We start from the raw sequence: 23,755 nt of genomic DNA, 5'->3' as shown, positions 1-23,755 counted from the left end.
AGTTCCAAACAGCTACAGCCTTCAAGGAATGACCTATAATGATGATCTTTAACAAAGCCTACACAGATTGCAGCTGAGGGGAGGCAGAAACATGTTTTGCTGTGATAGAGCAGAATAAGGGACATTATACTTGATATACAACATTAATCACAGCAAGTTAAACTTCTTGTTTTATGGTAGCTGTCCATTTTAAGTGTTACAGAAGTATTAAGGGGCTTTTACGGAGAAATCCCTGGTGATTGACTGTCTTATTGCAATAGAGTCATTTTCTCTTCTAGTGAGATATTTTAAGATGTAACCACAATTTTTAAACCAGGAGCCACCATTAGCTCATTATGCCTAATCTGAATATCACAGGTCATTAAAATATACCAAGTTACCCCTATTCAGAGCCCATTAATTTAGGTGTTGATTGAAGAAAACATTCTATTTTATGGGCAGCTATCAGCAGCTGAATTCAACTCTTCCTTTGGGAGGCTGTTACAGTGTGTAATACTCTCTACAGTAAATATTGGCGGCTAACCTGTTTTTGACTAGACCTTCCAGTTTGTGTTTTTTGAGCTTCGAGATCTTATATGACATGGCAGTACATCACGTCATGAGACTTGACAACAGCTGCATGCAACTTCGAACGCCCACGCTATTTGCGACAGCTCTGCACCCTTCTGCCAATGCTTCCACAGTCTAGTGACGTAACAGAGACGGAAACAGCTCAGGAAAGGAGAAAACTCAGAAACAGCTCACTCTGTTGAAGATTATTTGAAAGAGAGGTATTCAGATAGGCGCAAGCTACTGAAAGCGAGCGTAAGGAATGTATGGGATTAGCCAATTTCCAAAACACAAGAGATGACTTTTTTGAAATCCCAAAGGACTGAGGGACCTGAAGCGAGAAATGAAAACCTAAGGTCTCTACACAGAAAGAAAGAAAGAAAGAAAGAGCAAGTCCATGATTACAAACTCATCAGTTTTAATTCAATTACAGAAAAGACACCAGAACAAGTTAATTTAAAAATCCTTTTACAGGCAGTAGGGGCACAGCAGTGACTAAAAATAGCTAATACGTGTCAACAAGGACTAGCATCAAGCTAATTCGATTCCCTCTTTTGATGGAGTAATTGGCCTCAAGGAAGGGGGGGACGGGACCGGGAGACATGATGTAACTTGATTTCAGAAAGACTTCGAGAGCCACCTGGCAAGCATTATCCTGAGTGAAAAGAGAAAAGCGATCCCAGGCTGCGGCAGGGCAGACGCAAGGCGGCTGGCGAGGGCCGGAGCAGGTGCCAGCGTTGCCTGGCAAAAAGAGGCGCCGAGGGGAGCCCAGCCGGGTCCCCCGGGAGCCCAGCGGGGCAGCGCCAGCGATACCCGAGGATGGAAGACCTCTCCCCAGGACGCCCAGCCCCCGGGCAGGGCCCCAGGGCGGCCGCAGGGCTCTGAGGCGGAGGGGCCCAGCAAGGACCTGCCGGCCGCCGCCCCTCGCCCAGCGCCAGCCCCGGGCCTAAGGGGCCGCCGCGGTCTCCCCTGCCGCGCCGGCCGGGAAGAGGCCCCGGCCCAGACCCCACGCCCTGCCCCACCGCAAAATGGCGGCACCACAGCTTCGGCGTGCCGCTGAACCGCTCGCCCTCCTCATTGGCTGAGGTCGAACGGCTCCGCCAAGAAGCTGCGTTGTGAATGGCCAGCAGCTCTGCGGTTGCCGAGGCAACCACCCCCTCCCTCAACTTCCCATTGGCCGAGCTGGTTCACGGAGGCCGGTCAACCGCGCCACTCGGCAGCGTTGAAGAGCGGCGGGGCTCAGCGGCGCCTTGGATTGGCCGGGGCGCGGGGGTGGGCCCGGATGCGGGCGCCGGCCGCGATTGGGCTGCGGGCGAGCGGGGGCGGGGCGCGGGCCGAGGTTTGTTGTGCGGGGCCGGTTGTCAGGCAGCGGCGCGGGGGGATGGGCGCGGGCGGTGCGGGGGGGCGGCGGGAGCAGCGGGGCCCGCGCGGGGGAGCCGCCGCCGCCGGCGCCGCCGCTGCCGCCGGCGCCGCAGGTAGAGCCGGGCGCGGGCGGGGGCGGCTCCCGGCGGGCGGGGGCGCTGCGGGCGGAGGCCGGGCCGCGACGCCTCCCCGCGGGCGCGCAGCGGCGCGGGGGCGGCTGGGCCCCGCCGCGGCCGCCGCTCAGACGGTCACCGGGCGCCGCCCGTTCATCATCGGCCGGTGTAAACGGCGGGCAGAGCGGCCCCGGTGTGGCCCAGGCGGCCTGAGAAGCACTTCCCTCCTCCCTCCTCCCTCCCTTTCCCCCCACACCCAGGAAGCCTCCGCAGGGGCTCCCCGGTGACCCGCTGTAATTAGTGCCGTAGTCATTAGGGCGCTGTGGCCAGAGCTCATTAGCTTCGCCCTCATCCTGCTCTGCTGCCGGGGCTGCGGCCGGCGGCAGGATGGTTGCCCCGTCACCGCGCCTGCCGGTGGCTCGGCGCTGGCCTTCCCGCCCGGCGGATGAGAGTTGCAAGGGAGGGGATGTGGCCGTAACCCTGATGAGTCTTTTTTTCACTTCAGGCCCATGTCATGTTGATCCAGATGAAGATTAAGTCCAAACTGAAGATCTGGCTGGTGACTGGAGAAAGGCAGTTGTTCTGGATGCTCTAGGATACGTCTTCTGAAAGAGGAGGCTCGTCAGGCTGGATGCGTCCAAGCAGATCAAAAGGCAGCAGCTGAGGCTGGGGGGTTGAGCCCCACACAAGTCTAGATAGTGGAGCTTTGCTGGGAGGAAGAAGGCGCCTCTCCTGTGGCCGTCAGAAAAGCGTCACGCTAAGAAATGGCAGTGTCTGTCGCCACTAAGACAGCATGGAAGCTGCGTGAGTGTCTCTCAGGCTTCTCTCCTGTCCTTTGTGAAGTAGAACGGAGGAGTTTTCTCAGCTGGCAAGGGGGAAGAGAGAGGCTATTCGTGATATGAATGAGCTAATTTCTTCCTTGGGTATGAATGCCCTATCTCCCTTTCTAAGTTGCAGAGTGTTTCCAAAATAGTTTTTGAAAAGGGCTGAAGCAGCGTAGTGGAGAAGTATGGGACCTTGTCATTATTATTTTCAAAGGGTAATGGTCTGTATTTTTTTCTGATTAGTTTTTGAAATGCGCTCCTAAATTTCTAGTAAGCAAAACCCATGTCACTCTAATGTAGTACAAGAACAACCAGGGAAGCGATTGAAACCCATACGGAGCCCAACCTGCCATGGAGAATTCCCTAAGTGTCGTGTTAGCTGGTTTGGGATTGCTCTTCATTGCTGCTCATTTGTTACGGATAGTATACCAAATTTGGTATACCGAATACTTCATTGCTGCAGGAGGGATGAGGTGATCTTTGCAGGATCAGAATGTCTCATTCTCTTGAAATTGCTTTCTAAGAGACGGCAAGAATCCGCTGCTTTTACTTTCGTTATTTTTCTGTAGAAAGAGCAATAAACAGTTACTAATTGTCAGTCTCTGATTGCTTCTCTGGTCGCTGACTGGTAATTTTATAGGAGCTGTGAAGGAGTTGTTAGAAGCAAAGGGAGGTAATCGGTTGTTCAGAAATGTGCGTTTTAGGCCAGTGATTTGAGGCCTAGCAGAAATGTAGTAACATTGACTGGCAATATATTAATGGGGCTGAGATGGTCGACTTTGTTAATATACAGTAACTAGTCATGTATAGTAGTGACCCTTGCGGTATAGCCAATATTGATCATTTCACATGTTTTTGAGCAGAACACCAGTTTGCGATGTTATGTTCCCATTCCTGAAACTCCCAAGTTACAGGAAAAGTTGGAATTTGATTGGTCTCAAATCTCGGTTCTGTTTAAATGGACAGAACTTCTTGATCTTTGGTTTTGCTAGGCTATCCTGTTTTACTGTCCTCTTCAGAGTAAGAAGCATTCTGAGTGTTAGAAAATGTTTTAGTGATGCTAATTAGGAGTTTACTGTCACTGAGCTGGTGGGTCATAGCTGGTGATGATGCTGCATGAAAAAAGTTTGTGGGTTTAAGTAAATTGACACTTCACCAGGGGAGAGGGTGGTGCTGCCTGGCCAAGGCTGGCATGAAGTTATAATCTGGCTTTTATAAACACAGGTTTAGTGCTTCAGCAATGACTCTTAAACTTCTAATACATTATTAAGAACAAAATCAAGAGGAGCAAAAAGTGGAGCTGCTGACACACTCATTTTAACAGCAATGCTCAGCATACATACTTTCAATTTTAAATAGTCGGTCCATTAATACTAATTGTATTGTTTATTACCTTCAATTTCATGTATACATCCATACTTCCCTTTAGCATTGTCATACAGGAGATTGGTCTTTCAACACAGTGCAAGTATATTTTCAGATTTGCCCTTCTCATTTAATTTACAGCCTTTGTAATTTGAAAGGTGTTGGTCCAGCTAACGTGAAAGTTGCGCAGTCTTGCTTTCAAAAAAGCACTCTTGACAACCTCAGGACAAGATACCTATAATTATTATTGCTGCAGTCCTTATGTCCCTTTGGATTAGTGTCTTATGTTAAATCATCAAATTGTTCCTGCCGTCACAACAATCTGAACAAAAGCTGAACTGATTACTACCTAGCTTTTTTACAAACAAGTTTCGTAAATATTATGCGTGCAAATCTGGTGAACTTTCAAAGAAGAGAACTGTAAGAGGAGGAAATTGGTAAATGCGTCTGACAAAAGCTGCTGCCAGAAATTTGGGTGGATTTTAAAATCCCTTATGAAAACAGATATCTATGCAAAGATGCTCTTGTTTGGCTTCTCCTTAGCCCCAAATTTGTTTCTTTATAGTAAGACTTCCCTCAAGCTCTGTCATTGTGAAGCCCTCACAATATCAGGCCTTCCCCTCAGCCCCCAGCTTTTTAACAGTCTTTTAATATCAATCGCATTTGTTCTTTTCTGCCCCTTAAAAATAAAAATATATATTCATCCTTCCTTTGGCACTGTTTCACACTGCCTGCATTGTTAAATTTCACCTGTGTTACATAGTGGGAATGTAGCAAAGCCTCTGCCAAAGCTCAGAGAAGGGAGCTCCACCTATCCCCAGTGCTGAGTCTGACTTTTTTCCTCTTTAAGGTAACAAACTGTACTGCTGTTAATCTGCCAGTTCCTCTCAGGTTGGACAGTCTTCTGGTGCTTACTAGAGCAGTATTGGAGGGCCTTTTTCTAGATGATTGTGGCTACTTCATATCATTCCACCTTCTGAAACAGTTCAGCTTACTGAAACCCAAGTACAGAAGGTAAAGTATAAGACTGTAGCAGGTTGCTACAGTTGAGCAAATCTTAAACAGCTACTGAGTTGCTACTAGCGAGAGAAGATGCTGTTGTAAGTGACATGCACGCTGGAGTTGTGAAGATTGGTCAGCAAATGTCTTGAAGTGCAGCAGACAGAGCCAAGAAGGACTGTTTCAAGCAAGATAATCGTATGACTTCTTATCTGAACTCTGCCTTGCTGCAGCTTGTCCAATGGGAACTGGGAAGTTTTTCTGGAGAGAGAAAGTTTTTAGTCCTCTGGGAGGGATGGGATGGAAGATGTGTATAACAGTCTGTAATAAGTGTTTGTTCACTTTGTTTTTTGCAGAAGAGATCACAGCTCACAGCAGCAACGTGTCCTCACTAGTCCTGGGGAAAAGTTCAGGCCGGCTGCTGGCAACTGGAGGAGATGACTGTCGGGTCAACATATGGTCAGTTAACAAGCCCAACTGCATCATGGTAAGGACTGGCCTGTTTTCAGCTTTTGGGAGATGGGAATATTAATTCTGAGATGTGGAGAGTGGGAAATGAGGGAAAAGATATTTGGGTTGCAGCTTGTGCAACGGTTGAATAGAGTTTGCCAGCGCAAAGTGGGATGATCTGATTCTAGCCTGAGATAGGGACAGAATTCAAGTAATTGGTGAGCAGCACTGCTCCAGAGACAAGCCAGGATGCTCGTTGCTTCAGGTAGACCAGTTTTTGCTCAGATAATAAATATTGTGCCTTCTGTTACCAGGTTACAGATAATTAAGTGCAGAGTTTCGTACAAGGTCAGCTAGTTTTATAGCGTGAGCTGCAGGGGCTACTTTTGTGCCCTGGAGTTTGCCCTCGTAGAAGGAAACCTCTCAAGCAGGGTATGTTCCCACCTGTCCCACGGTCCCTTTCTGGCGGCACCGTGTTTGTCAGAATAGTTTGCTGACTTGACTGTGGGCTGGGGAAGAGTAATACTGGGTGCAGCATGTTAGAAAGAGTAAGATTACCACAGTAGTTTTCACTAACACACGCTATAAGTATAATTAACAGTTGTTTGTCCTGCATCCTCTGCCTTTGATTGGATGTTGTGGAAAAGCATCTTTAGCAAGTGTCCCGTGTCACTTGTTTTGTTAACAATATAATTAATGTTGCATTATGAGAAGTATTTCTCTAGCCAGTGTGAACCTCATGAGGAAAAAGTAGGGTCAAAAAAAGCTAGAAGAAGAGAGTTTCTGCTTTATTTTACCCTTCGTTTACTGAGGTCAAGATAAAGAGGTTGAAAAAGATGCAAAAGGGGTTGCTCACCCCTGGTGGCGCTGCAATTTTTTCATAGTGTGTTTAAGCTGCGTTTTCCAGGCCATTTCCAGTGACATGACAGCAGTTTGAAGCCACAATATTTCCTTCTTTGGAAAGGGGGAAAGGCCAAATATCTCCCTATCCCTTCTGTGGGAGCAGAGAACTATAGCTCTCCTGTGCTTTCTGGGAGCCCCAGGTGTTAGGAGCTTGTATTTGTGAAGGGCAAGGGTTGACTAAAACTACTGAGAACTTCTGCTGTTGTTATATATCAAAAGAATCTGGAGTTTTGGGGTTATGTTTTGTTTTTTGTTCTCTGAAATTCATCTTTTGTATTTACATTGTTAAGATTCCGGATATTTATGTGTGGGGAAGAGGGAGAAAAGGAACTTTTCAGGTAGCATTGTAATTTCTGTTTTAAGTTTGAGCTTTGTTTCTCCCTAAGTGGTAACAGTTGTAACCTTAGAGCATTGCAGTTGCAGATGAAATCCATCAGGACAGGTGGCTTTGGACTGATGTTCCCAGCCTCTTTAAATGTGTGGGAGGCCCAGAGCTGGCTTAACTGTTTAAAAGACCTGTTTGAGGATAAAGACTAGAATATAATATTGCTTAACTGACAACTGAAAGGTCTACAATAGCAGTATGTATGTTGATTAGTTTTCTCGAGCTAGGTCTAATATTCTTGTGTTTTAATTAAATTCGGGCCTTTTCGAAATACTTACATAATTTGTAAGCTTTTAGATGCTCAAGGATGAAAGAAACTGCATACCTGTGAGTTATTACTCTTGCCTCAAGTTAATACTCTAGTAATGGCACAACATTGTCACTGCGACGCCCAGTGCTGGCAGCAACATATGGCTTCTTGCTTGTGTGAAGGTTTCGAAGTAGCCCTGGTTTTGCCCTTGCTTTGATTTTGTAACCAGTTCACGACACTTACCTGACCCATTTAGAACAAACGTGGTGTCATTGTGCTTGCGCAGCGTAATTTTTATAATGTAAGCATGTGTCAACCTTGTGTGGGCATCCACACCTATAGTTTAACTACCCATGTCTCTGCTGATGCATCCTTCAAAAATTAGTCAAAGTATAGTGTCCCAGAAAGTAGGGAGAACTTGGAAGATGTGTGCACAGTGCTCTATACAGTGATGCTCTTTAGGATGCCCTACCATCCTGATAGCTGCTGGGAGAGAAGGACCCACAGCCAGGTGTTCCCAAATCATGGGTAAATACTTTATTTACCAGTCAAGTGTCAACTATACAATTGTGGCCATAAACTTTGCCCAGGGCCTTGTCATTAGCCATCGATCGTGACTCTTGTTTTTTCTTGCAGAGCTTGACAGGCCATACAACACCCATTGAGAGCCTACAGATCAATACAAACGAGGAACTCATTGTTGCAGGCTCCCAGTCAGGGTCCATTCGAGTTTGGGACCTGGAAGCTGCCAAAAGTATGTTTCCATGTGTTTGGGCTTCTGTTTATGCATGCTTTTTGGAACATCCTTATGCTTAATATCTTTGCTGACCTGGAAGATTCCCAACTGAGAAGGAACAGGAGCCTGGCATTGCTTTCATCTTAATTTCCAGTACTGTTATCGAAGGCTTTTGTGCTGTTCCTGCTGAGACTGTAGAGCTGTGTATGCAGTCTTGAGCAGAAATATGTACGTGTGTTCTGGAGACTGATCTAAGGAGCTAGTTTCTAGGATTTTGACCTGAGCATGCTGAAATCTATATTCCAGATCAGTCTGCATGCATCTGTAGGGTAATTAGGCATATAGCAATTGTATTTGGATTCTCAACTTAAAAATTTGGGCCTTAATTAAAAGGATACTATAAATCTAAAGGTTTTAAGTATTTTAGGTTCTGCACAAGTCCAGGAATCCCCCTGCCAGCTGATCTCTAATTTTTAGGTTCTGGTTTAATTTTCTTTTTTCCTCAAGTGATTTTTCTCCTCTTCTGCTTATGCTTGGCCACAGAAATAGACAAGGGCCTAATTTATAATAAATTATAAAAGCTATAAACTCATTGAACTCTGATCCTTTAAAGGAATACTGTTGAATCATATTTTGTTTATCGCATTTTTCTCAAATCCTAAAGCGATTTTGAAAAGGTATCACAAATTGTTTGAGTGCATTCCAGCAGAAATACTATAAAATGAATGAATATTTCATGTAGTTTGCTACTTGCTCATCGTAAGAACGTGTAACAAAAACAGATTTTCATTGGCTGAGCTAAGAAAGCAAAGGGCAGATGGTGTAAATAATAAAGAACACTTTTGTCATTCAAACATTTAGAATCAGTTCAGTTATAAAATAGCTTGGCTCAACCGGTGGAGAGTAACTGATGTGGCTGAATTTATTACTAGACCTATGAGCCAGTGTCTGTGCAAATGACCCCTCCTGGTCTGGTTCAAGAGCTAATTCCTGCCATGGGAATAATGAGAATGTCTCAGATGGCTGATGATGGAGAGAGATTGCTTCTGTCCTTATGTGAGCCTCGGAGTTGAGCTCTGCGTTTGTCTCTGCTTTCAGAGATATGGTGTACCTGTTCTACTGGTCCATACTGGATTCCAGAATCGCAAGAGGTGTTATTGGGTTGATGACTTGCTGAAGCACTGTGATCGTTTTCTTTGCCTCCTACTTCCTGAGCGTCCCTTCCCTGCACAATCTTTGGGACACTTCTTGCAAGGGGCAGTTGGAGGAATCCAGTGCAAATATTGGAATATGAGTGGTGGAAACCAGGCACGTGTCCACACTGTGACAGAGAGACCTAGAAAGGGTCTTTCTGATAACTGAAAGGTGAACGATGCAGATAGTCAAGTGTCCCTTTCACTTTTCCAAAAAGTGTTTTGGTTTTTTTTTCTCTCATTCTGCTCTCTTTGCCACAAGTGGAAGCATACACTGCCTGACAGCTGCCTCTAAGTGTGACTTTTTAGTTTTATTTTCATATTGGAGACCTTCGAGTTTTATTCATAGATTCCATACCCAAGGACAGGAATTTCATTAGGATCACTGAGCACAGGCCCTCTGTTGCCGTTTCTTTGCATTGCAAGGGTGAACTCAGAAACATTTCCATGGACTAATATACACAGATGAATAAACTATATCTAGTATGTCTAATGTACATTGTATTGGCATATGTTTAATGGTGAAGAGAGTAAGGCTAAACTGCATTCTGTGTGGGGAAACCAACTGCTAAATATTTGCTCCCTGTTCTTTCTCTCTGTTCCACTTCTCCTTTTCCCAGTTCTTCGTACGTTACTGGGTCACAAAGCAAATATCTGCAGCCTTGATTTCCATCCTTTTGGAAGCTTTGTGGCATCTGGTTCTCTGGACACAAACATTAAGGTAAAGCCCAGTTTCTCCTAGAGATTATCCTCTTCGCTTGCAGCATCTTTGTTATGAAGAGGAACAGAAGGTGTTTTGTGCCAAGCTGTTGGTGGATGTTGTATATCATCATTTGCATGCATGTGGGCAGGTGTATTTATGAATGCTTGTGAAATTCTTGCAGGTATTTTTACAAGTGTAATGCAACGAATGTGATTCATCTGTTATGGAATGCGGCTCATTCCACAAGGCTCTTTGAGCTTGGTGCCAGATGAGACCTGGCGTTAGCAAGTATAGATGTACTGATTTCTGTGGATTGCATCTGCTTTCATCAGGCTGGTATTTGACTCTAGGAACTGAGCTTCTGTAGTATGAAATACCTTACAAAAATGGTTCTCACTTAGAAAGTTAGGTCAGGAGATATACCGAGAGCAGACACGGGTTTAGTAGCCCCTTCAGTGGTTTCATTCTACAGTGTTTATCAGCTCTGTGACAGGGAGAGTTCTTGCTCCTACGTGACTCTTGGGGCCCCCCCATATATCGTTCTAAGCATATGGTTTGTTTGCTTTTCTTCCCTGCAGCTCTGGGATGTAAGAAGAAAAGGCTGTGTCTTCAGGTACAAGGTAAAATGCTTTGCTAGCTTTTGGGAGAAGAGGGGAGAAAGGTTCCTACGTAGGACTTGTGTGCAAGCCTTTAAGAGCTTATCTGATTAACTTCCTAGTTTTCTGAAATAAAAATAACCTCTGCCTGATTTATGAAGTGGCCTGATAAACCTCTGTATGCCTCTTTGAACTGTATGGGGACAGGAAGTGGTTATCATAGGAGTTACTATAGGCTGGTTGGCTTCGGTGGGGGGTGGAAAGCATCCATGAGTAAGTGTTTCTTTATACTGTGGCTGGTATTACAAGGCACGTCTGCACTGCGCTGACGTGGTTCTATTCTCGGAGCCTTTTTCTACACAAAGAACTTGCTGTATATTAATTTCACTTTAGAAACCAACTTAATGGCACAGCAATCCTGGCTGAGCACCCAGAAGTCTTTTAACTTAGATTTGTATTAAGCCACATTTCTATTTACCACTCTTATACTGATGCAAAAAAATGTCTAGATGAGAGAGTTTATGCCCATTTCATATGGATAGTTTTTGAGTGTAGTTTTTAAGTGTTCTGTGAGCTGTGGAGTCTGTGATACAGTTACTTGATTTTATTTTATTATATTGTATAAAATAGAAAGGTAAAAGCCAGAATACCCTTTAAAGGAAAAAAACCCACAGTGCTTCTTATGTTTCTCGTTTCAGGGTCACACACAAGCTGTTAGGTGTCTCCGATTTAGCCCTGATGGGAAATGGTTAGCCTCTGCTGCTGATGATCACAGTGTAAAGGTAATTTGTCTGTTAACTATTACTATGACATCCTCCTGATATGCTCACGGTACATAGGACTGCAGGGACCATCTTTTTACCCGCTCTCTCATAGCCCCCTTTTGTTCATTAGGCAGCAGTGGGAGCCCTGTGGCCTTGCAGGGGAAATCTGTTTATGGGGATCTTGTTCAGTGGCCCAGAACATCCAGACATGAGTTGCATCTGATGAAATGCACTTATCCAACAGATGTCTTGGCACTATGCACATGAAAGTTCAAGTTTCAGTGATGGGTAGAATTGTGATACCTGAACGTTGGCCTCCGTCTTAGTAAGTTACAGGATGAGTTGTCCTCAGCACATTGCTTCACGATATTATTTTTGGGCTCTGCTCTGGTAATTCAATAAAGATGTGCTATACTATACATTGCTCACAGGGAAAATTGTTAAAGGATTCAGAGCTTCAGGATTTTTGTTTGTTTGCTTTTGAATAAGTGGAACTTATTCAAAACTTACTTTGGAATAAGTGGAACTTGCTCTATTTTATCCCAGTCTCTAAATATAAAACAGAAGCTTTTGGGGGACAAATTAGCAAGGAACTAAATAGAAAATGTAAAAGAGGATGACCAAAAACCAGGAAAAATTGCAGTCTTCAGTGACTGGAACAGTAGTCCTTCCCTGATCATTGCTTTCCTTGACAAACTTGAGTATGTGCTTGGAGGGGGAGAAGGATTAGATTGCCAGTAAAAGGAAACTCAGAGTATGATTCTCTAACATTAAATCTTTTCAAGAGTCTCTCTGTTCTTTCCTTCTTCCAGCTATGGGATCTGGCTGCTGGGAAGATAATGTTTGAATTTACAGGACATACTGGCCCAGTAAACGTTGTTGAATTCCATCCCAACGAATACCTTTTGGCTTCTGGCAGCTCTGACAGGTACATGAGGGGAAAGAGAAAGCAGGCAATTGTGTATGTCACAGAATCACAGAATGGTTGAGGTTGGAAGGGACCTCTGGAGATCATCTAGTCCAACCCCCCTGCTCAAGCAGGATCACCTAGAGCACATTGTACAGGATCTCATCCAAGCGGGTTTTGAATATCTCCAGAGAAGGAGACTCCACAACCTCTCTGGGTAACCTGTTCCAGTGCTCTGTCTCCCTCACAGTAAAGAAATTTTTTCTCATGTTCAGATGGAACTTCCTGTGTGTGTTTGTGCCTTTTGCCTCTTGTCCTATCGCTGGGCACCACTGAAAAGAGTCTGGCCCCATCCTCTCTACACGCTCCCTTCAGATACTTATACACATTGATGAGATTCCTCCTCAGCCTTCTCTTCTCCAGGCTGAAGAGTCCCAGCTCTCTCAGCCTTTCCTCATAGGAGAGATGCTCCAGTCCCTTAATCATCTTAGTAGCTCTCTGCTGGACTCGCTCCAGTAGCTCCATGTCTCTCTTGTATTGGGGATCCTAATATGTCAACTCCCTTTCCTGGTGCCCTTCCTTTTGGGAACGCAGCACATGGGTTTGAGTTGTGTGACAATCCTGTCATTGCATGAGACTGCCATTTAGCAAACAACATGTCACATCTGTGATGTGCAGAGTATGGAGATCCTACCTTCTCATCCAAAACTGATGGCACTTTCCGCCATATGCTACAGGCTTGAGAGGCTCGCTGATCCAGCTGACTTCCTATCTGAACAGCTTTGCTCCGCTAGCAGGGAGTCCTTCGCTCTGGGTCAGCTCTAAATACCTGTACATATTTAGAGCCTCTAAGCTCCGTGGCTGGATCCATGGATCTTAGCTAGACTAGCTTTCACTGTAGGTTCATCATATACGCACAACAGTGAAAGTCATTCTAGCTATTAGTATATTATTTTAATACTAACTCCTACAGCAGATTCCAGAGAAATGAGCAATGATTTTTCTTCTGTTGTATTACAGGACTGTCCGATTCTGGGACTTGGAGAAGTTTCAAGTTGTGAGCTGTATTGAAGAGGAGGCCACTCCAGTCAGGTATATTAAGTTCCTACCACAACTAGACAGAGACTAAAGTGAGGGTGAAGGGAGGATTTCATGAAGGATATTTTACTGTGGAGAAGTTTGGGCAGCTGGAGATGTTGCACAAGCTCATTGGATCTGTAGACTCAATGTTTAAAAACCTGGTTGGAGGTGTTCAGTGAAGTCAGGGATACAGCCCTGGGGTCCTTGTGGGAGTGAGTAAGTTTGGAAAGGTGTGTCTGAATCTCCATCTCCTGCCTTCTCCCAGGTGTGTTCTTTTCAACCCAGATGGCTGCTGCTTGTATAGTGGCTTCCAGGATTCATTGCGTGTGTACGGCTGGGAGCCAGAACGCTGTTTTGATGTGGTCTTGGTGAACTGGGGAAAAGTAGCTGACTTATCTATCTGCAACAACCAGCTGGTGAGCCACTGTTCATGAGGAAGGGGGGGAGGTGGCTGCAAAACACAAGATAAAATCCTGCTGCGTGCTTGCAGGCCTTCTGAACTTTAAGCCTTGTGTCAGTCATGGCCTTTCTAAAACATGGGCAGTTTCAAACTGAAAAAGCCAAAGTGCTGAACTGAGAAATTCTCCAGCACTGCTACTCAGGGTCTCTCTGTCATGTCTAAGGCTGGCATGCACCCCGCTTTTCAGTGAATTACCTTGATCTTTTCCCTCTACAGATAGGAGTTTCCTTTGCACAAAGCACAGTCTCCTCTTTTGTTGTGGATCTCAGCAGAGTCACAAAATCAGGTTCCGTTCTTCATGGGTTGATCAGGGACGACAAGCCTCTTGTTCAGCCTACCCCTGCAGGGTCCTCCCTTCGCCGCATCTATGACAGGCCATCAACTAGCTGCAGCAAGCCACAAAGGTAAGGGGGTCTGCTGGTTTGCTGTAATTCCAAGGTTTTGAGGGAATGTACAGGGAGCTTAGCACTCTAACAGAGTCCATATGACTGGTCCTGTCAACATCTGTTTTTTTTGCAGCAGGGTGAAGCACAATTCGGAGAGCGAGAGGCGCAGTCCAAGCAGTGAAGATGACCGCGATGAGAAGGAATCAAAGGCTGAGATCCAGAACCCAGAGGACTACAAAGAGATCTTCCAGCCCAAGAACTCCATCTGTTAGTACCAGAGTTCATTGTGCTTTTGAATGGTGGTTAGATCAGAGCTGTAGGCACTAAACCGGTGTAGAAGTGAACTTTGGCTTACTGTCGTTGTTAGAAAACGTTTATATTCTGTGCTCTGAACCATAGATCATGTTGGTGAGCTGCTGGAAGGCTGCACCTTAACTGGGGTGCAGTGATGTCTGCTTGAAGTCTGGCCTGTGTGTGCATGTAGCTTTCCTGTCCTGATTAGGAAGGACCATTGTGTTACAGAATCTCTTTATTTGCTTAGGATTCTGTTATATACAAAATCAGGAATTTCCAGCAGCCTCCATTAAAGAAGAAAAGTTGAAATGTTTTGTTAAAGCAGTTGTTATTGTTTGGGAGGCACAATACAATACCCTTATCTCATTTTTCTGTAAATGTGAAAAATGAATTATACTATCTAAAGAATTAATAGTCATTGTTTTGCTTTATGTATGCTAGAATTTAGTTGGATGTGATTTTTTTTTTTTTTTCTAATACAATTTGTCATGACATTGCCTGTTCTTGCACTTCATCCCCCTTCAGCAATGAAATATGTGGGTTAATTTTGTCCCTCCCAGTCGTGATGGCTAAAAACCTTCGACTAAACTCAACAATAACGCTAAGTTCCGGAGGAGATAGCTCTGCTTGCTGTATCACTGATTGCCTAATCTATGGAGCTGCTGGAGATCTCCCAGCTCCAAGGCTGACTTATGGCTAATCTGTAGCCTTGGATGCTCCATCAGGTTTTTTTCCCCCTCTTTTTCCGTAGCTCGAACTCCTCCACGAAACAACGAGCCCTTTCCAGCCCCTCCTGAGGACGGTGAGTATAAAAATGACCCCTTGGTGTGAATGGGGTTAAGAGCCCTTAGATGGGAAAAGTTGCATCTCTGCAGAAATGACTGCTTGTAGTCTAGCTCTACAGACCCTCTGCTGGAAGCTTCTCCTGAAAGGAACAGTCAGTTTCTGCTTTTCCACTTCTTTCCATCTTGGCAGAGCCTGTAACTGTAAAGGAAGCAGTGAAGCCCAGCCAAGCTGTGGATGTCCAGACCCCGTTGCCAAAGCCGGAACACGTACGTACTGAATAACCTGTTAATAACTGTTCACGCCCCTGCTGTGAAAGATTTGTGAGTGCCTGAGACTTTACTGTTTCTTGTCAAGCTGGTTCCTTTATTGAAGACCAGTAAAGGTGCAGCTCTGATCTGTGGCAGGCCATGTGTCTCACTGGAGCAGTAGGCTTGAAGGCCAGGCCTCCAGCAGATGTTGATTCTACTGCTTTTGTTCATTTCTCATTGTTTCAGTCCGGTTTCTCCTTCCACCTCGAAACTGGGGCACTCTGAGGAGACACAAGTGACAGATTTCTGAGGATGCTCAAACTGAGACTACTTTATAGCCAAAATCTCAGTCAGCCTACGTGACGCGATACATTATACTAACTCCTTTAGAATTCTCTCTTTGCCTTTGAGCTGGCCACAGCCCATTGCCCTAATTTTAGATGCCAGTAACAATGACAGCACTCAGCACTTCTGCTGAGGCATCCCCATGTTCTTCTGAAACCTTAATTAAATCTTGCTGTATACCTGAGAGATACTTTATTGCCTCTTAAGCCATGCTAGCAAATCGGAGACTGCTTCTGCATTAGCAGGCTGCTTTGAGAGAGAAGTGGGTCAGGAAAGAGGGCATCCTACTGGGGCCAGATTGTTGTTGCTATAGCTTTTATTCAACTCTCTTCTGCAGTCTGACCCAATTCAGAGGCCACCAATTGCCTCCTCCACTCCTATTACCAGAACAGAGCCATCAGTGATTCCTGCAGCAAGGAATGAGCCCATTGGCCTGAAGGCCTCCGACTTTCTGCCAGTAAGTTTCTCCGCACAAAAATGTTCAGATGGGTTCTGTGTTAGGGGGCATCGGAAAGGGGGTGCTCAGAGATGTAGGAGGGTCTTTCCAGGTATTTTCTGCAGCCTGCGGTCCTCATTACTGAATGCAGCAGCCAAAGAACATGTTATATTCTGCTCTCACTCCGCTCACTTGGTTCTTCTGCTGCCAGCCTACTCTCCTGCCTCCCAACTGCCTTGACTTGCAGTTCCTGTTGAATTAGTAGCTCAGGATCGCTGGACCAGGCCCTCATTGTGCTTGGCAGTAGGCTGATGCAAACACAACAGTGTTGGTCCATGCTCACTGAGAACATGTGATTAAAGCAGAGAACAAGGACACTGATCCATTCCACATGCTAGACAGTGATTCATTTCAAAAATTGATGTCTGCCATTACAGGTGTACAATTATTTCACAAGAATCTTTGCCTCTTGCATCTCAGGTGCTTCTTTGCCTCTCTCAGGAGGATGTGCCCTGTTCCAGTAAGGGAGAAGGACCAGAGCACCCTCATGATCCCAAACTCTAAATGTGAACTGATGAAGTAGAGCTTCCAGCACGGCCTGGGCAGGAATCAAACGTAGCATCTAATAAATTGCGGAAGATTTATGCTTTTTAATAGAATTTGTTGATTTCAAATGAACATTTTGCATTGAAAATAGGGGTTGCATGAAAACTTTTCTTCATCAAAATGTATTGGCTTTGAAAACTTAATTTTTCTTCACTTTTTTCCTTTCTTAATTTTGAAGGTTTTTCCAAGGCTTCAAACTTCTGTTTGTGATTAACCTAGTAGAAAAGGCAAAAGTGAGTAGCTGAAATTGGAACAAATTGAGCATTTCCAATTCAAAATGTTTTAAAACAATCTGCATGGAAGTCAGTATTTCCTGGCCAAAATCAGCTCTCACCTAGGCTATGAGAAAGCTCCCACCCTTTCTGCATCACCCTGCTCTGTTTTTGCTTCTCCATTGGTGTTTGTATTTGCAGGCTGTGAAAAACCAAAACCAGACTGAGCTGGTGGATGAGGAAGCCATGTCCCAGATCAGGAAAGGCCACGAGACCATGTGTGTGGTGCTCACTAGCCGCCACAAGAACCTGGACACTGTGCGGGCTGTATGGAGCACTGGTGACATTAAGGCAAGGATGTGGAGATATTTGAGGTTGAGTAGGGGAGCAGCTGAGCAGCTTTCTTGACTGGGCTGGATCTCTTCTTATACAAAATGTGGGTTTCATCGCTTCTCTCCCCAGCAGTGCACCACAGAGTGCTGCTGTGTCCAAATTGTATTTGAATGGCTTCAGGGAAACGGGGAGAGAAGTTTTTCATGCAGGAATTGTCTTCTCTTCCCTAATGGACTTTCCACATTTCCTCTACCTTGTTTTTGGAAAGCAGCACTTGCTAATTGCATTAGTTTAGCCAGTTCAAGCTTTGCAATAAATTACTTCCCCTTCTCTCTCAGAACTCTGTAGACTCCGCTGTGGCAATCAACGATCTCTCCGTTGTTGTGGACCTCTTGAATATTGTCAACCAGAAAGCGTAAGTCTTGGGGAGCTTGTGGTTGGGGTACACAAGAACCATCTGGCTAGGTGTCAGGAGTACTGCATGGTACCTGCCTCTCGGCCAGTGTGCCAAGACAACATGAAATGCATATGCTTTTAGTCCGATTTTCAAGCCTGCAGTGCCAGTAAGTGCTGGAGTCGTACAGGGTCTTTTCTATAGGCAAATGATGTCTCACAAGGAAAATCAAAGTCTTAGAGCTTCATGAAACGATTCTTCAAGGAGTCAATAAAAAATGACAGAACCTGCCACTTTCTATCACAAGGGGGAGTCAGTGAACTTGCTCAGTAAACCGGAGTGCAGCTGGCTGGGATTTTTTGTCAGAAAGCGTTATTTGTGTTGAATCAGCCTTGTAAGGCCTCAGTATCCAGTCTCAGAATGTATCCTTTTCTTTCCAGGTCTCTCTGGAAGTTGGATCTGTGCACTATAGTCCTGCCACAGATAGAAAAACTACTCCAAAGTAAATATGAAAGGTGAGGCCACCAGAACATGAGTGGGTTAGGGGACAAGGAGCTGTGTGAATATTCATAGGAGAGCTCCACTGGGTATTTTGGAGATGAAAGCAAATCCTGGGAAATCACAGCAGGTACAGTATAACACCTGAAAAAGAGCAGTGGAATTGTCTAGTGTGTGTGGGAAAAGATATGGAAAGTACGTATGGGCAAGAAGTCCTGATTAAGAGCAGGATGTTGAGATTTGCTGTAGATAGGCTGAACTGAAGGTACTTATGCCAGCCAGGTATGGTAGGTGAAGTTAATGTAGAACAAGTGGGCTTTACACACCGATAGGAATGAAACTGCTGATGTGAACAAGGGGAATGAATTCCTGCAGCAGCCCTGGGGTCACTTGGAAGATTGCTTTGAACCTCATCGTTGGGTGGGAAAGAAATCTAGCATCTCTCTTAAGAGGGGTTTTTCTGCTCTTCCTTCTTACAAAAAGAGATGGTGATGGTGGATGCTGGGTGCCCTAGGCAGGACATCTCTGCTCTTTAACAGAAAAATCCCACTTAGCAAGGTATATGTCAGGCCCTTTCCAAAAGGCTCAACTTCTCAGTCTTGGCTTGAATGAAGACTGCGTTGGTCCTTGCGGTTGCTTTCCTCGCCTGGTTGCAAGTGATGGAGGGGGATTGTTAAGGAAGTTATTCCAAGTGACTGGATGTGTGTGAGGGCTGTACGGTGTTTACAGCCAGGTGCTGGGAGGAAAGGAATTAAATTCAAGTGGGACCTGAATGATATCTCTGTTTGTGTTTCAGTTATGTACAGACTGGTTGTACCTCTTTGAAACTCATACTCCAGCGATTCCTGCCACTGATCACAGACATCCTTGCTGCACCACCCTCTGTTGGGGTGGACATCACCAGAGAGGAAAGGTGAGGTGCTTTTCACCTCCCTCCCTTTCAAACCAGCCTTTCCCTTGGGTGAGCTTTGCTCCTTCTCACTGGGGCTTTGATACCGGACTGAGCATGCCTTCCCTTTTGTTTCCAAACACCGCGCATGTCTCCCCTCTGATCTCAGAGGGAAGGATCAAGGACTGCTTTTCCCTCTGTCTCTGCGTATTGGGTCATACCTAACCAAAGTGAGAGCGTGTGAAGAATAAAACCAGCCTGTGGCTGCAATCCTTACCTCACAAGGCACTTGGGTTGTCAGCCAGGCCCTGGATTCCCAGCTCTCTCTTTTGCAGCAGAGTAGCTCTCCTCTGAGAATTGACTTTCTAGAAACATCATCTCCTTCCTCTCCAGACTTCCCTGCCAAAGGGAAAAATAGGAGTGAAGGAGTCCTGCGTAGATGCGATTCTCCTGCATCATCAGGATGCATGTTGAGGGCATGTTGTTTCTGCACAGTCACACTCACATTCCAGTTTCTTCCAGGCCCTTGGCTGGGCCTGTGTTTCCTTTCCTGGCTGAGTTGAATCTCAGGCACCCCAGGAACAAACACATCTCTGAAGCAGCTGAGAATTCACGCTGTGTCTTGCTGTCTGTCTTTGCAGGCTCCATAAATGCAAGCTGTGCTACAAGCAGCTGAAAAACATCAGCAACATTGTCAAGAACAAGTCTGGGCTCAGCGGCCGCCATGGTAGTGCCTTCCGGGAACTGCATCTCCTCATGGCTGTCTTGGAGTGACAGCCGCCACCTCCTCACATGCAAACACACAGGTGGCCAAATTCCCCTCTGCTCTTGGTCCGGCTGGATTTCACCTGTCTAGCTGTGTATCCATCACATCCGGCATGGTAGGGAACTGGAACCTGGCTGGCCATCTGGTCACCTGCCCAACCCCAGTGCCTTATGGGCTGGATTAAAAACCTGAGTAGAGATGCCTCTGCTGTGTGAGGGGACCTGACTGGCTGAGGGCATTGCAAAGTCCTTGTTAGGGAAGCAGCTTCATTTCAGCTCTTCATCTCATCATCAAGCTCTTAGTTGCTCTGTCTCTGTGTGCTGGCCTTTCCCTGACGGGAGGGCTCTGAACCTGCTGTCGCCCTTCCTTCACCCATGTGTGCTGTTGGTTCTTGTTGCTTGGCTCTGTGGCTGGGGCCAGCTGGGCCCGCTCTCTTTGTCTCTCTGCAGCGTGCTGAAGGACTGCGATTTCTGCCCCGCAAAAGCCTGCTATCGGGTGGAGTGCCCTTTTCCCACAGCATGGACTGGACCTCATCTGCTGGCATCTGGGACTGGCCCCTTTGGATTGCTTCAAAAAACATGAGCCAGGACACCGTGCCACCATGCCTGGTGTAGTCTCAAGGACCTGTTTGGAGAGGAGGTTGTCTCATAGCTTCTCAAAATCCCTGCTGGTAACCCTGGGCCACATAAGTTACCTTCAGACTGTTGCTGGGAACTGAGGTCTACCTGAATCTGTTAAAATATGTGACTTAAACAGGACTTGTCATGTGTGTTTGCCTTTGGGGGTAAGGGTTTGGGAGGGTGGAGGGCAGAGGGACGTGGACTAATGTCCTTCTACATCCACTGGACTCTCAGAGATTTCTTTTTCAATAAATGGCTGTCAGAACCTTTCTGTCCTTCTTTCTTCTTTCCTGCGGGGAAGAGGTTCCTGTTGGTGCTTCCTCTGCTCCTCCCAGCCTGTCTCCCATTATACACTGGAGCCTGTTCTTTGGGAAACTGTAACTTATAATGAATTTTATTAAAAAGATTTGTAACTTTTTTTTTTAAATTGTGTTAAACGCCTGAATCTCTTTAACTACTGTTCACCCTGGCAGGGCTCCTGGCTGGGAGCTTACAGGGAAGAGTAGGGCTCTGGTTTTGGGATGTCTGAAAGGAGAGCCTGCCATGTTCTCACCCTGCCTGCTGGGAAGCTGTGATGACTAAGTGGATGCCTATGTCCTGTCCCAGTCCTAGAGAGACCATACTACTAGGTGGTTTGCTGAAATCCTGTGGGAGGTTTCACTCTGCTGGTTAGTTCCCAGCTTTAATAACAGTGTCATCGTTTGCAGCTTGTCCTCCCTGGTCTGATAACAGATCTCTTCTCCCCATCTCTGATTTCTAGCAGATCTCAGCATAGTGGCACAGTTTAGGCTCTACCTCCAGGTTTGTACAGTGCTTCATCTGTATGTTTTTCTGTGGCGTTATTAAACCAGGTGCTGGTGTTTGGGGATATAGGAGAACCTGTCTCAGGTATGTCTAGTGGAGCCAGCAGGAAAGCTGAAGGCAATCTGATACTTCATCCAAACGCAGTCAAGTTTTAGGAACAAAGAGGAGGCTTGTGAGTGTTTTATTCACCTTCCCCAACTGTGGTTTCCCCACATGACCTGTTCTCCTGCTCCTGGTTGGGATTGTGCAACTTGCCACCAGGGAGGGGTGAGGATGCTTGCTTGGCCTAACCACACCTGAGCAGCCTTATGGAGCAGTGGGGGCTCACCCCATCTAGGTGCAGACGGCTGGCCCGTATCCTGCTTGCGGCCGGCGTTTGGTTCGCTCTCCCTAAAGTGCTGACACCCTATGTGTTAACAGTTATGTCCCAGCTTGTATTCTGCCGTCACGTTCGTGCCTGCAAGCTGGTCCCGATGCAGGGAAGCGCTTTGGTCTGCTCCTGCCCAGAACGGTCACTGCTGCAAGCTTCCTGCACAGTTCCAGCTCACTGGTCTTCATGGTCTGATACGGCTCAGCAGGGTTATACAGGGCACACGTGGCTGCTGCTGGCTCATGCAGCAAGGGACCCGGGCACCAGGCAAGCTCAAGAAAGGATGAGTTGAGCTGAAGGTGCTGTTGGCTCAGAGAGCAGGGAGGAACTCATGGAGAACATGCTGGCTGCCTGCTTGCCTTCACTCTAGCTGCTTGCTGCTTAACCCCCGGGGCTTTCTGGAGGTAGTCCCACATCTGGATCCTGACGGAAGGTGTGAAAAGGCTCCGAAAGCCTCCCGCCTCCGGGTCGTAACCACCCACAGAACTGGGAAAACACAAGAGGGAGCAAGAAGCTGCAGTAACAAACCCAGATGGGAAAGTGAGGTGGCAGGCCGAGCTAGGCAGTAAATGCTGGTCGGAGCAGTCTCACCTGGGAATTTTGCCGGTAAGCACTGGAGCAGGGCTGGCAGATGATTATAGTCATCACTGCTTCCACTGGAGTCCTGGGGCTGCCTGCTGGGATTTCATGCGTTTGCTCCATCCTTATTTTTATTATTATTATTTTTGATTCCTTTTATTTCCTAGCAGGTTGGGACTCGGGGGCTCCAGATTGCATCCGGCTGCCTAACAGCAGGAGCCAGCAGCAGCTTTCGCGAGGCTGTTCCAGTGGAGGCAGCGAGGGCAGCACTCCTCCCCAGGGACAAGGAGCGGGGGGCCAGTGTCCCGCAGCAGCTTAGCAAGCGCCAACCCGTCCCTTTAAAAAGCCGGGCCCTGCCGACCGCGGCGTCCGCCGCTCCTCCGCGAGCGCGGGCTAATGGGGGTTTACCAGCGCCAGGGCTTAGTTATGGTTTAAAGAGCAAATCTCATGCTAATTAAGGGAACCGGCTCACTGCAATCTGGTCCCAGCATCGCTGCCCGCCGGCCCTGCCACACCGGAGCCCTGCAGCGGCAATGCCAGGCTCGATCCCGGGCTGGGAGCTTTCCGCCAGCGCCGGGGAGCTGCGTTGCAGGGGGCGAGGGAGGGACACACGCACGCGGCAGCCCCCCAGGAGGAGACTAACAGCAGCGCACGAGAGCTGGCTTCAAGAGTTTATTTAAAATAAGTTTTGTTACAAAACAGGATTTATTATTATTATTATTAAAATACGTACAAACATCTAATCTTACAAAAGGCTAGATTTATTTTTCCTTTGTTTTAAATAGAATACGCTGCGGCAGAGTGACAGTGGAAAGGGCCCGGTTGGGGGGGGGGGGAGGAGGTGTCAGTGCACTGAATTGCTTATTTGTCGTAGGAGGAAGCGTAATCGAAGGCCGCGGCCTTGGCAGTGCGGATGGGCACCCCAGGGGGGCGATTGGGGCGCACGCGCTATTTTTTGCAACCATCCCTCTCACCCTCAGCCGCCTTCCAGCCTTCAGTATATATAAACCAAGAGGAGTTTGGGATAGGAGGGTATCTCCCCCCCCCCCCAACTTGCTTTTCATTTATGACCATGTAAACGGGATATAAATAATTCAAACACTTTCATCTCGACCACACTGTGATCGCACGCGACACGACAACTCTTAAATAACTTTACAACAGCTTCAGCGGAGCCTGCTAAAGCCAGGCTCGCGCTGCATCCGAACGGCCGGCAGCCGGGCTCACGCTGCATCCGAACGGCCGGCAGCCCGGCTCGCGCGGGGTAGTCCGAGTGGCCGGCACTTCGCACCGGCTCTTTCTGCTCTGCGCTGCCGCTCGTGCCAGGCGGGAAGAGCACCGGGAGCGGGATGGACGCCTGCCGTTCTGCCTCCTCTTGCCTCGTGTCGGGAAATGGAGGCAAGCGCCGTGCCCGGGCTCGAGGCAGGGAATTGCACCAGTGGCGGCAGCTGCCGCCTCCCCAGCGGGGTGCGCGGGCCTCGCCGCGTCCGGGCGGCGGCGAGGAGGAGGAGGAGGAGGAGGAGGAGGAGGAGGCCGGGGCTGCCGGACCC

General features: G+C 47.0%; 1 protein-coding gene across 3 annotated transcripts; it reads left to right on the top strand.

The window, feature by feature from the left end:
* Positions 1 to 1,950: 1,950 nt before the first annotated feature.
* Positions 1,951 to 20,879, top strand: KATNB1 (katanin regulatory subunit B1). 3 transcript variants are annotated; one of them, XM_067302743.1, is made up of 20 exons: positions 1,951 to 2,024; positions 2,530 to 2,828; positions 5,569 to 5,699; positions 7,837 to 7,954; positions 9,750 to 9,850; positions 10,411 to 10,452; positions 11,127 to 11,210; positions 12,005 to 12,120; positions 13,120 to 13,191; positions 13,445 to 13,595; positions 13,856 to 14,043; positions 14,159 to 14,292; positions 15,071 to 15,121; positions 15,295 to 15,371; positions 16,036 to 16,155; positions 17,154 to 17,303; positions 17,624 to 17,700; positions 18,120 to 18,194; positions 18,974 to 19,090; positions 19,708 to 20,879. In XM_067302743.1, exons 2-20 carry the CDS (start codon positions 2,789 to 2,791, stop codon positions 19,838 to 19,840), a joined length of 1,977 nt encoding a protein of 658 aa, XP_067158844.1. In that variant the 5' UTR covers positions 1,951 to 2,024; positions 2,530 to 2,788; the 3' UTR covers positions 19,841 to 20,879. The 3 variants fall into 3 exon arrangements, with proteins under 3 accessions (XP_067158844.1, XP_067158845.1, XP_013816289.2); XM_067302744.1 differs by lacking the exon at positions 1,951 to 2,024 and having other exon boundaries at positions 2,153 to 2,828; positions 18,974 to 19,138; positions 19,708 to 19,787; XM_013960835.2 differs by lacking the exon at positions 1,951 to 2,024 and having other exon boundaries at positions 2,155 to 2,828.
* Positions 20,880 to 23,755: the final 2,876 nt, after the last annotated feature.

This window comes from Apteryx mantelli, chromosome 10, assembly GCF_036417845.1.
Source record: "Apteryx mantelli isolate bAptMan1 chromosome 10, bAptMan1.hap1, whole genome shotgun sequence".
In the NCBI taxonomy this organism is placed as follows: Eukaryota; Metazoa; Chordata; class Aves; order Apterygiformes; family Apterygidae; genus Apteryx; species Apteryx mantelli.
Note: the sequence above shows the minus strand (reverse complement) of the source record. Positions and strands in the feature narration are given on the sequence as shown.

Coding starts and splice junctions, on each gene's coding strand:
- KATNB1 (XM_067302743.1), top strand. CDS start 2,789: ATGGCAGTGTCTGTCGCCACTAAGACAGCATGGAAGCTGC. Junction 15,372..16,035: donor CGTTGCCAAAGCCGGAACAC/GTACGTACTGAA, acceptor TCTCTTCTGCAG/TCTGACCCAATTCAGAGGCC. Junction 17,701..18,119: donor AATATTGTCAACCAGAAAGC/GTAAGTCTTGGG, acceptor TTTTCTTTCCAG/GTCTCTCTGGAAGTTGGATC.